This window comes from Neovison vison, chromosome 11 (genome assembly GCF_020171115.1).
Source record: "Neovison vison isolate M4711 chromosome 11, ASM_NN_V1, whole genome shotgun sequence".
Lineage (NCBI taxonomy): Eukaryota > Metazoa > Chordata > Mammalia > Carnivora > Mustelidae > Neogale > Neogale vison.
Window position 1 is genome coordinate 182,530,777 of NC_058101.1, and position 12,973 is coordinate 182,543,749.

The 12,973-nt window shown below is 41.1% G+C and overlaps 1 protein-coding gene across 7 annotated transcripts in view; it reads right to left on the reverse strand.

Moving 5' to 3' along the window:
- NRG1 (neuregulin 1) overlaps positions 1-12,973 on the reverse strand; it is a 1,114,604-nt gene that overhangs the window by 11,623 nt on the left and 1,090,008 nt on the right. For 4 of the 7 annotated variants that reach the window (XM_044225410.1, XM_044225411.1, XM_044225412.1 and 1 more), the window contains 3 exons: positions 11,987-12,045; positions 5,230-5,253; positions 468-570 (listed from right to left, as the gene is read on the reverse strand). In XM_044225410.1, coding sequence (XP_044081345.1) covers positions 468-570; positions 5,230-5,253; positions 11,987-12,045 — 186 coding nt within the window. Of the gene's footprint in view, positions 1-467; positions 571-5,229; positions 5,254-11,502; positions 12,046-12,646; positions 12,715-12,973 lie in introns of those variants that run through there. The other 3 variants (XM_044225413.1, XM_044225415.1, XM_044225417.1) reach the window with 2 other exon arrangements.

Consider the following 12,973-nt stretch of genomic DNA (forward strand, 5'->3'; position numbering starts at 1 on the left):
ACAGGCAAATCATTGCAGTAATGTTTTAAAAACCTTCACTGCCACCATTGCCAAGTGTTTCCTTTAGCTCCTAAGTCTGAGTGCAGAGTGGGACACGATTTCACCGGTGACATGACAGGCACACCTTGGGTGCCTACCATTGTCCTCTCAGGATGTGGTGGGCCCACCCTCGTCCACAGATTCCTGCCCCACAAGCCCGTCCCTCCAACACTTTCCCAGGTCACAGGTCATAACCAATGACCACAGGTCTTCTGAACCCTTTCACACAAATAGGCAAAGCTTTCTAGTTATAGAAAAAGTCCTCAAAAGAGCTTACTTAGAGGAAAAAATGAGGAGAAACGCCCCCCTGCCTCCCCACTCCTGCTTTTCAAGACTAGGCTGTTGCAAATGCTCTCTGCAGAGCCCTGGGCTGGCTAAGCCGTCTTCTCTGTGCTAAGGAGAGAGAGGCATGGAGGAGGAAGGTTTACTTGGTTTTGCAGTAGGCCACCACACACATGATGCCGACCACAAGCAGGGCGATGCAGATGCCGGTGATGGTCAGTACTCTCTTCTGGTAGAGTTCCTCCGCTTCTGGAAAGGGATGAGAGCAGATGTCACCAAAGCCCCCTTACACTCGCCAGGACTTAACTGAATAGTTGGCATGCGGCATGGCACTGTCCATGTTCATAAGAAAGTAAATATGTGACAATTCATCAGTTCTGCAGACATACTTAAGGTACAGCATACTCTGCGTTATACTCTGAGCTTAAATAGCTAAGGCAGCTGGGGCCATTTGCAATAAAAAATTACACTATTAAATTACTTTACTTAAAAGCTACAAATATATATATATATATATATGCATTAAACTGGCAAATCATAAACATTAATTAGAAAATAATTATTTAGTTAAAACTGTAGTTTTTAATGAAAAAAAAAACAAAACTCTTGCAAAGGCAACAGGAATCAAAGCCAATAAAAGGAGCTGGGATTGGAACCACTGGGGCAGTCCTCGCCCTCGTCTCTCCCCTGTTCCCCCCTCCCAAATCCCTTTTGATTTCCCAGCCAGTTTATATTCCGGTGGTCTTTACAAGGAGCCATTTCTAACTTAAGAAATAAAGTCAAAAACATTTGCAAACATGAGCTTGACTTGTAGTTAGCAACAATACCGAGGCAGGATCCCTACAATTTAAAGGTAACATGTGAACATGTTATAAGTGCCACGGTGGGGAGAGCAGGGCACCGTATCAGAGAAAATCCAATGTGGTGGGTAGGATAGTCCGGGGCCAAGATGGAGATTTGTCCTTTGAAGGACAATTATTATCAATTCACCGACTGTACTTAGAAACCTAATTGATGTGTGTAAAGAAGCCACTAGCACACGGGATATGTGACTTGGACTAGATTGTACAGCCCTATCGTGAGGGCTTGGCATGAGGGCTTGGCATGTCAGCTCAAGGAGGTCACACGAGGTGATGCTTAGAACTTTGGGTTCTTAAATGCAACCGGTCTTTTATTCATGGAAGTCTTCCTATTTGCAAATCCGTTTTGGGGAGGGATCCCTTGATTATACTTTGGTAGGTCAGGCTCTTCTCGAGATTGGCAGATTTAATGGCGAACCTGATCTCTTAGGAACTGAGCCTCCAACCAGTCTAATTACATTTATTGGAGGACATTCACAAGTTCACTGACAAAGAGAACTCAGACTGGTACGTCATAAACATTGTAAGCTGAACTTGCCAAATTGATTAATAAGCTGGTCAAAAACTGGGGGGTATTATATAAATTGAGGTCTCTTATCTGGACATCAACATGGGGCCTTAGGGAACATTTTCAATTTTCTTTACTGAAAGAGGGCGAGTCGCAGGAAGTTTTCTTGAAATGAAAAAGTGCATTTTAATTTCTGTGATACAGTAGACCTTATCATTAAACAAAACATTTCCTACAAGCCAAGCCCATGGTAATCAAATTCCAGTTAACAGGTCAGGAACATTGTCAAATCAAATTAATATAGCACTGATTATTAACAGGAGAAGGAGAATAGAAGTCAGTGGGTAAAAGACTAGAATGCTGCAGAAATTATACAAAAACAAACTAAAAGGGTGGGAAGTGGGAGGGGGAAAATAACAAACCCAGAGGACAGACAGACTGACAGAATGACGGAGAGAGGGAGGAAGGCAGGTGGGGAGGGAAAACAAGATTAAAAGTGAAGGAGCCATCTGAAGTCCCTGGCACAGCATGCCTGATACTAAGGGAGGAAAAATAAACAAACAAAAGAAAAGCAGAGGGAGGAAATGCTGGGTGGAAAGAGAGGGTGGGTGCGAAGTCGGAAGGGTGACCCCATACAGCATAACGCCTACCCTAGGCTGGCCGTCATGTGGAAGCCACAATTAGGAAGCAAAGCAGCTGGTGCATCGCAGTGCGACAATGACCCAGGAGACATAGAGTGGGGTCACGTATCTTTGTGCCGAGAAAGTCAGCTGAGGATGTGGAATGTGAATGCTTCTGTGTTAATTGCTGTGTCTGCCGCCTCCCCTCCCCCAGAGCCCCAGGACAGGGAATCACATTTGACAAGGTGGTAATCTGTGACAAGGGGTCTCCTCGGAGACCTGGCCTGTGGATCGGTTTTTAGCGATAATCTAAGAAGGAGAGACGGTGCCCCCCCCGCCCCCACCCCCCCAGTCCCTTCTGGAGGGGCCTGGGGGTTGCAGGGCTCCTCTGGGTGTGACTGGTTGGTTCAGAAACAGCCACGTTCAAGTATCATTGCCACGAAAATGAAACCCCTGCTTTACCGTGCCCTCTTTCGCTCACTCTCTTGGCTTCTTTTGAAAGGGTGAGGGCTTGGTACCTCTGGCATCTTAACACCCCATCTTTAGAAAAAGCTGGGAAGTTACTTCGGACAACTACAAAAATGGGATGTATCTAAGGACTGAAGGGGGAAAGGGCATCCTGGGTACTCCCTGGGGATTCCGTTGACAAGATTGTTGGTGGTTGCTAATCATAAAAGAATAGATCGACCTCAGGTTGTCAGCAAAAGTGGCATGCTGACTCACCGCTCTGCCCAGTTTATGTGGGAAGACACACGTTTTTCCAGTGAAATTGGTCACGGAAATAAAAAGGCAAGCTCAGTGAAGACCAAAGGGTATAAAGCCAAAGTGCTAAAATGAACCAATGAAAGACAAGGCCCTTAGAATACAGATGTAGGATTAAGATTCTGTATTCACAACAGCATTTACTGAATACATTCTATGTTTCTCATCTTCATTTATATTTCACTTTCCAGTGGTGTACTAGATCAGGGGATCCCCCCCACCACATTACGAATGTGTTAAAACTACTTGATGAATAATCATATAAACAATGGGTTCTTTTCACCCCCCGTTCCCCTTATTTTTTTTTTTTTCCCCTAGTGTGACAGGGTCAGTAGGGCAAGAGCAAATTAGAGGCAGTGCTGAAAAAAAGAATCTGTCAGTCCAGTTGGCAGATCTGCCGTAATGAATGGAAATGCTTCCGAGTCTTTACTCTATGGTTTGGCTGGATGCATTGAAGTCAATCAGATCAAACATGTTTTCCAGTCTGATCTAGCCAGGCTAAGAGACAGAAGCCTTGTCTTTCTCAGTGTTAATTGACCTTTAAGGTCTGCTTTTCCTTAAGGGGAACGTTCTGGCTTAGTACACTGGCTGTCGTGGGTCTATGGAGTCTCTGGACTGTGCGCCTTTAAGAGGTACGCCGATGCCAGCACCATGTATCTTTCCTAACCCTTCAGATCACGCTGAAGGAGAAGTCCTATATCTGAACTACCCATTGCCCTACCTCATTGTCTGGGAATAGAAATATTAAATTCTAGTTAGACCCTAAAGTGATTAAAATGGGAGAGATGCTATTAAGGAAAAGAAGGAGGTGATGGTAGATTTTATTCCTCCCTGCAGGAAAGTCAGGTAAGCCTTTTTAGTAGTGGGACAATTTTTATCCTGAGGGAGGTGATCTGAACAGATCCCTCTCGTCAAGTAGATAACCTGCCACCTGAGCGGCGTTGGTGGGAACTCTCGTGCTTCTCACTCTTGCGAGATGTTCTCTCATGTGCAAAGGATCACTCACATGTAAGCAGGGGTTTTCTCAACGAATGAATTGTTTCTCTTCAAAGTTTTTTTTTTTTGGGGGGGGGGATAGGGCAATTGGTTGAGTTTCTATCCCTGTCACAGACAGAACATACAACAGCCTTATTTTACAGGAATTATGGAACGTAGATTAGGTGTGGACTGTGATGCTCTCATCCAAAGAGGGTAGCAGCTATGCTGCAGGGCACCCTCATTGCATGACATCATCAGCACCAGCTGCTAATCAGGACCTCGCTTTGCTGACATTCCAGCACTGCAGGAGGTGTTCAGGGAGCCTCTGGGATGACAGAATGGCTTCCCTCTACTCCCAAGACTGGCCTGGTCTCCAAATTATTTAGGACAAAGGCCTTCAAAGGGACTATGCCCCAGATTCATAGGCTCATAAGAGATACTATTTAATGTTTACAGTGTGAACGTTTCTCTTTGATTACTGGTCTGGATAATCTAAGCGACTCAAGGTTAATTCCATTAGCACTAGAATTTCCACCTAAAATAGCACTGGGTGTATTTTTTTTCTGTTTTCTATTTCCTTGCTCCTAAGATAATGAAGTTGACTAGAGGAGGGCCTGGATCTCCCCAGAAAATCAGAGTCTGTGGATACAATATCATGTTGCAGTATAAGGGCTTTCTATGTTACTGTATCAAGTGGGTGATTTTTTACAGTGTATGTCACATTTTCATCTGCCTAAGATGTGGTGTGTTTGTAAGCTGATGCATTTAGAGCTTCTTTTGTTCTCTCAGGCCTGGTTTGGTTCCTCCCATAGCCTTAAGCACCTCTCCGACTTACCCCCCCATCCCCTGCCCCCCCAATTCACCCGCCCGCTCTGAAATAACAGCCTGGTCAGATCCAATCAGAGGGTCAAGGAACGTGGGCTATATGTGACTTTGCAGCAGGTGATGTGATTTTTAAACTCTAAGTGAAGTGTGGGAATCTAGAAACTGCTGCACTCAGTGACATTTCGGTAAACTAATCATAGATTGGAAGCAGAGAAATCATTGTTATAGCTGTATGATCCCTTCTGAAGGAAAAGGAAATTAGTTAGGAACTGGAAGGTAAGAATAGGAAGGGAAAAGATTTCAGCTCATAGGTTCTAAATTCTGCAGGCTAAAAGGAATGATGATTGGTTCATACCCATAAATTCAATCCCAAGATGCTCTGCCAATGCAGAAAGTTGACAAAAAAAAAAGAAAGAAAGGGAAAAAAGTTTCAGAAAAGAGCAATACACTGCACTCCAAAACACATTACACATGACTATTAACGGCTCTCTGGGCGTGCACATTGAACAGGACAAATGGTGGGTGGTTAAGGAAGCAGTGCTCAGGTACGCCTCCGTGAGTCCACATAGGGAACTTCTCTTTTTAAAGAGGTGTGCAAATGAGTCCACATAGGGAACTTCTCTTTTTAAAGAGGTGTGCAAATACCAGCACACCCTGTCTTTATTAACCCTTAAAAGACCTTACTGAGGGAGAAGTTGTACGGCTGAACTATCCTCTATGGTACTTAATCCTCTGGGAACAGAAATACCGTATTTCTAATGAAAAATTTAAAAAGGCATTCGGTATTATTTCATTCCTCTCTTGAAAAGGCAGAAGCAAAGTGCCAGGGAGGTGATTTTGTTTTTTAACCCAAAGGCACATGATGGCAGAGCCAGGAGTAGAAGCCAAAAGTACCACAATTTGGTCTGAATGTTTTATTGCGTTGGATTCACATTTTTCCAAGTTTGGACAGTCATGCTCTACACATTTCTTGTTGTTTGGTTATAAAAAACAAAAACAAACCCAAAAACCCCAAAAAACCAAAAACAAATAAAAAAACCCCTATCTCCTTTTCTGCTCCTAACCTTTCACTTTCTCCACCACTTACATAATGTTTCATTCACAGAAAGCAACGAACGCTTCTGCCCAAAAAGCCAGAGAGGGTATTGGGATTGGGGCACAGATCTGCCTTCCAGATTTTCCCAGTAACTCCTCTGTGGCATTGGACAACCCTCAATGCCTCATTTTTCTAAAGCGTTAAAAAAAAAAAAAAAGAGGAGGCTGCAGGAAGGATCCAATTCTTGAGGTCCTTAGTTAATGTCAATGTAGGACTCCCTCAAATAACAACCAATTCGGTGGGCACTCCACAGTGCCGAGCTCCGCTGCCCCGATGAGGGCACATGGCTCAGAGGTGTTGCAGGGCTGCCCCGGAGGGGGCTCAAAGGCGCAAGCTCACAGCCCACAGTCCTGGCAGATGTGTCCATGGAGGCTCTCGGATGTCAGGACTAGCAGAACCTACACAGCCTCCAGTGAAGAAATGGGGAACATGGGCCAATTAAAAATAAACCCCCAAAACCTCCAGAAATGATACTTTCCATTCTTGAAACAAGAAATTGTGAATGAGTTTCATCAGGTGGGGACCCGTTAGGATTCCTTACTTGCCTGCATGTGGTGGAGAGACATGTGGAAAGGAAGGGCGGAATGAAAATGGAGATTCAGGGTCTCAATCCCTGACTGCAGAGATACCACGGTGGTCCAAAAAACAGGACACGGCACCTCTTGAGTTTGAAAACATGCAGTTGAGGGGTAGTTCTTGTACAGAAACATCAGTTTGGGCATGGACAAATCACTTCAAGTACAGAGCAGAAAATCCAAGTGTGCTGGCTTGTCCCGGTTCTAGATCCTGCCTCTGCCATTGATCTGTGCAGTGACTTTGGACCAATTAGCTTCTCACTGACAAAATCTTAGGATCCTCACACATGTGTCACAGGGAGACACGGTGGGATAAAGGAGCCATGAAATATGGCGGCCAACAGCGAAAGGGTTAAGAGCTCAGAAAACAGAACTATCTGGAGATCTACGTTGGCCACTTAATTGCATGGAAGTTTATTTTTAACTAATTAATGGCCAGGAAAACTCTGAAAGCTTCTGGGGTATACTCAAGAATTTAGACTTTGAAAACTTTCCACCTCTTAAGGAAATGAAGCTTCCAGATTAAAAAAGTAATCAAAGAGTACATCAAGTAACAAAAATGCAGAATAGTTCAGTCTGCCCTGGATCAAGGGTACTCAGGCAAATAACCTAAACTTTTCATAAATTAAAAGCCAGAGGATTTAGGATTAAATTGGTTGCACAAGGTTCACAGTAAAATCACAATTTATTCCAATCCAAATAAACTTCACTTGTTTCTGTGCGACACTCATTTTGACAAAGTGGCGGCCTCCCCGACCTTCTGCCTCCCTTTATATAAACTTTGGGACATCAAGTACAAGAATTCATTTTCCAAGGAAGTGATAATAAATTTCCTTACACATTTCCTTGAAGATGTGACTCAGTTTTTCTCCCTAGAATCCCTTCCATCTTATGCCTTTTCCTCCTACCGGTCAGTAATAATTTAAGGGTTAAAATCAAGAGAGATCGACAGAAACTTTTTCCAGAGAATCATTATTCCATGCCTACATGAACACTGCTAATGATCTATATTAGTTGCGTAGAAAGCTTGGTTAAGTCTTCAATAAAATTAGTAGCATGCCCATGCATACATATTACTGCATTTACAGTTTTATAGGTAAGTCTGTGAGCCTAACTATAATTTCATTTCATGGGAAGTCATTCGTATCAGGCAGCTCCAATTTCAAATAATTCAAAGGGAAATTGGTACTTAAAATTGAAATCTCTTCTGGCCATAAGCCCTAACAAGGAAACAAGCAGAGGAAACATGCATCAGTCATTCTCAATGTGGAGCAGATACTGCTCTAATTTATTCTTACTATTGGTGGCTACATTCCTTTCATTGTGAGTCAAGAAAAGCGGGATACACAAATAATTTTACTTTTTGAAAAGGTTATTACTTTCTATCTGTTCTATTTAATCTAATGTTGTCTTAGGCTCGTTATTATCATACGCTTCCTACTGCACTTCTGTCTAGCCACTACATTTTTCAAATTAAATTAATAATTCAAAACCACAAAGGTTACTGTAAACAATTGTTTCCTTTTCTACATGTGATTTCCTGCTGTGCAGTAAGCAATCTAAAAAATTAATTTCAATCTAAGAGTCTGCAGAAACTAAGAAATATTAACTCACTAATCCTTTGCTTTAGGAATTTATACTTGTTTGAAGAGAACTGATTAACCTGTAGGCTAATTTAAATTCTCAATTGCATCAGAGAAAAGAACAATAAGACACCTTTTTCTAAACCAAAATTTATCTGTCTGTGCGTTTTGTGGTTTCTGTTAAAATATGATGACATTCAGGATTTTACTCTTTAATATCTTGGGCCTCCTTATGCAAATAATATCAAAGACATAGGTAGAGTCCTGACTCGCTGCAGCCCTGAGACTTCTTAAGGAGGTCTGTCAAGGCCAGTGCTAAATGGGACCAATTTACTATCTGACTTTGAGTTTTTGACTTACCTTTACAAATGTAGGTACATTTTCCCCCACATATACAAATCCGTATTGCCACTGAACCTTTTGAAATGTAATAGGAGACTCTCTTGGCTCCCAAGTTTCCCCGTGCACATGAGCACACTCTCCGACACAAACGCAGTCAAGTCTCACTAACACTCAGCTGGGCTTTGTGACAGTTTGTCATGGATTGTGCCTTTATTCTACTGTCAGCAAGATACACATGTTGGATAAATAAATGAATAGCTTCAGAGCATCTAGAAATCAACACAAGTCATTTATGCACTAGGAACCTCTGATTCAAAATTATGTTCAAGGATATCTGTTTGGTTTACTCATTCCCAGAATACGCTCGAAAGTTCTAGAATTGTAGTCTTTAAGAATATTCTGTAATTTGGGCTATTTGATAACTAGTTCCTATTATATTTTAGTTTATGCATGACATACTCGCCCCATACTACCTCTACTAAAGCTGTGAATGCTTTTTTATTCTGTCTAATAAGTCTATAAATCTGTTATGAACTGTCGGTACCCCCTCCAACATACCCCACAGTGATGAACACAGTCCTTTAAAGAAGGAATTCTGTGTCAAGATAGGTCAAATTTGAGGCTGACTAACCTTGACAACATCTTCCTAGAAAGTATTCCAAATACGTTTTATTTCGAGGCAAATGGCTGCCTTCAAGAAAGCCCTATAAAATATATATTCTTTCCTTTCATACTTTAAATCCGTTTTTACAAATCGATAAATGCCCACAGGATACTCTGGCCAGAAAAACTGCATCAAATCCTAATAATGTAAGTTATGCATTAATAAGCATTTTAAAAAGTGTACCTTTTTTAGAATGCCATACTTCGATTGGAAAATGTAGTTTGGTAAAGTTGAAAAAAATGTTTCTCTCCGTAGCTTTTCTTTTCAAAAAAAGCAGCTTTTCTTTTAAAATTTATATATGTGTTTCAGACATTCTGAACACAATTAAGTTTTTAATTGTTACCACTGTGGTGACATTTTTTATTCATCATGCACACGACATTGCTACTTGAACACAGAGTTCTTAAAGCAGCACAATTTATTTTCCTGCCTTCTCTATAGGGATTTGCATTGCATTGTGTTGAGAACTTAAGGCATTGGGGTTAGGAAATTAACTTTGGGCAAGACAATTTTGGAAAGCAATTTCTGAAAGGTGTTTCTTGAATTTCTAGCTCTGAGGTGGCATCGATGCCTGGCCATTTACAGCTTCTGTTCAGAAATGTGCTTCCTATCAATCTTTGTTACCTCTGGGTAAATAGGAACTCTGCCTTCCTGGATATCTTCCAGCAGTGTGATCGAAAGCTTACTGAAGAATTTACTTAAGGAATCACACTCTGATTGGATAGTGGCTATTTGGAAATATCTTAGAAAAAATGATCTAAAATAGAAGTTGAAAACATTTTCTCTGGTTACCACTGTCAGACCTAAACTGCATCATTATTGATGATTCATTTAAAAAATGAAATAACTTCATTTTTTAAAAAATGCTTTTCTCTAGATAGGGGCCTAACATAGCCTCCAGGGCACAATAGAACTCTACATAACACCAAAAATTTAAGTGTAATACAAATGTTCGGAATTTTCACAAAATTCTAAAATACGATGCTGTTGTTACTTACACAGGCACGTGATCTGCTAAATCTGTGGTACTTGAATACAAACTGATTTCTAAAAGGAATTGCTTTACTATAATGAGTAAAATTCTATTACTTCTGTTTTTACTTTGCATCTTACCTACCTTTAAGAAGATTAATCTATAGCTATGGGGAGAAAAATCCTGTCCACTAAATGTGTATTATTTAAAGACTTGTGGATAAAGGGAAGACTGTGTTTGAAAATTTAGCAAATGCCAATTTACTAATTTTTCCAAACAGAAAGGTGCCTAGGACATAGCCTTCGATATGCTGCCTATGTAAATACACAGAAAGCACCACTTCTCTAAATAAACGATTGAATATTATGGATGTGATCTCCCCATTCATATAGGAAATTAATTTTTCCATGAAATTTATTCTTCCATGAATGTTAACAGGAGGAGCAGAATCTTATTCTTTGCATGCATGCAAGTAAAGGGAAATCTGATTCTTTTAAGGTCCCCCAATGACTTGCTCATATCACTGTTTCTTGTGTTACATGACTTTACACCGATAAGCCATGTGAAATATTTTTCAGGTTCAGCAACTGACAATCCAAATCAGGGGTTGATAAATCCAGCCCACTGCCTCCTTTTGTAAATGAAGCTTTATTTTATTTTATTAAGTTCAAGTTAGCCACTGTATAGTACATAGTTAGTTTCTGATGTCATGTTCAATGATTCATTAGTTGTGTAAATAAAGTTTTAATAGTGCACAGCTATGCTCATCAGTTTACACGCTGTCTCCAGGGGCTTTTGTGCTGAGCTGGCAGAATTAGTGGTTTGTGCGGGTGATGTTATCACCTGCAAAACCTGAAGTCTTCACTATCTGATCTTTCACAGGAAAAAAGAATTGTCAATCTCTGATCTCAAAGGATAACTACATGGACTCCACCTTAAATATAATCCTTCCAAAAGCTCCAGAAAGAAAAGCAATAGCCCAGTTCACAACAGCAGGACGAATTACATAATTTAGTTATCTATGCAAATTACATACATGTGAATTGGGTCGTTTAGGAATGTTCAAAATCTCATGAAGCCACTGAGACCCATCAAAATGTCCCAGTTCTGCATTTAAAAATATCTATCTAGAGGTAGAGTACTATATTTCAAAGTCAATAATATTTTTACAAAACCTGTTTGTTCCTAAAATTATCATTGACACTAGCATAAAGGAATGCTAACAAAAATGATTGTTTAAACTAGTCCTGAATCACCTGTTTCCTAAGCAACATAAGGAGAAGCCAGGCGATCTCATTTGCTGTGCCATGTTTGTTTGTAATTTTCCTACTCAGTGCCTTTTTTTAATACCTAAGTGCAAACTGTTAATGAAGAGAAACATCTGAACTCTTTTTAGTATGTTTATTTGTTATAAATAACACATTCTGAGCCAAAGTTAACTTACCATCATTTCAAGTGCATACTGATTACAACTTAGCAGCATCCTTTTCAGGACGCTGCCATTTTTTATAAAGAAGATGGACTGTTTAGCGGAATGATTTTATTTTACCAATAAAAGTGAGACTTTTAAATGCCTTTATTGTGATTGCACTGTGGGATAATGACTATTGTCTTGGATCACATTATTCAGTTTCAATTTCAGAAGCATCCGGAGCCTCACACACCTATTAGTATCTCAAAGCCAACTAGTCACGAACAGAGGAAGTAATACAATCGCTTGTGTTAATGTTCTCATGCGACAGGCAGAGGCAAGTCAAGGTTAGACCTGGTAAAACGCATCTAGTTCTAGGTGAGATCTGAGGGGAGATGCAGCAACAAGAAAGCGGCACCGACTGATCATGCTCCTACTCAGGCAGAGACAGAAAGGGAGTGGACGTACTGTAGAAGCTGGCCATTACGTAGTTTTGGCAGCGATCACCAGTAAACTCATTTGGGCACCTGAGAGAAGAAACAAAAAACAATGGTAGAAAAAACAGAGAAAAAGAGAAGAGGTGAATACACGCTAGAAAGAAGCTCCTTCAGTGTCATTTGACTGAACTTGGTGAGTTCACCCTCAGGAACTGAGTCTTTGTCCTAACCATGGTTTCCAGACTCTGGCACTTCCTCCAAAGGACTCAAGACTGGGACAGACTGCGGTCCTCGGGTCTGTAGGGCAGAAAGATGGCGGCATCTTAAGGGTCAGTTTTCTTTCAAAGGGACTCACCTACTATGAACTCGGAGGTTTTCTTGAGTCCGTTTTCCATCTGAGGGCTTTGGTCAAAGGTGTTGGAAGGAAACTTTTTTTTTTTTTTTTTTTGGCCTGCCTGTCATGGTTGCCAGCCTTGCTGGCCATGTTGGTTGTCATTTACCTCGATGGTCTTTGGAGTCCATGCTGGGAGAGAAAGAAACAAGCTCGTGCTGAAGGAGTTTACGCCCCGAGTGCTTAAACCATTGTTAGGACAAAAGGAATCAGTTACCACTGAACTGTAAAACCACCAAGTGGTAGTAATTGTTGCTGTAGTTTGGGGGAGAGAGCAAATTTCAGATTATTTTAACATACTTTCTTGGTTTTGGACTTTCATGGGCACATTCTCAGTACATCTTGCTCCAGTGAATCCAGGTTGGCACCTAGAGGGCAAAAATGTGATAAGCAATAGAACGCTACAGACACTGAATTTTCAGACTGGCAATTTTCCTCCTAGGGAATATGGAGATTCCTACAGTGACCTGGTGACTGAACAACATAAAGGAAAGGAAAAGAACACATTTTTAAAAACCATGTTTCATGACAACTCTGGGGCACATATTTAGGTTGTGGTTTGCTTCGGTCTTCCTAAGGACAGCTGACTGAAACTGAACTCGAGGGAGGCTGAAAAGTTGAGCAGGG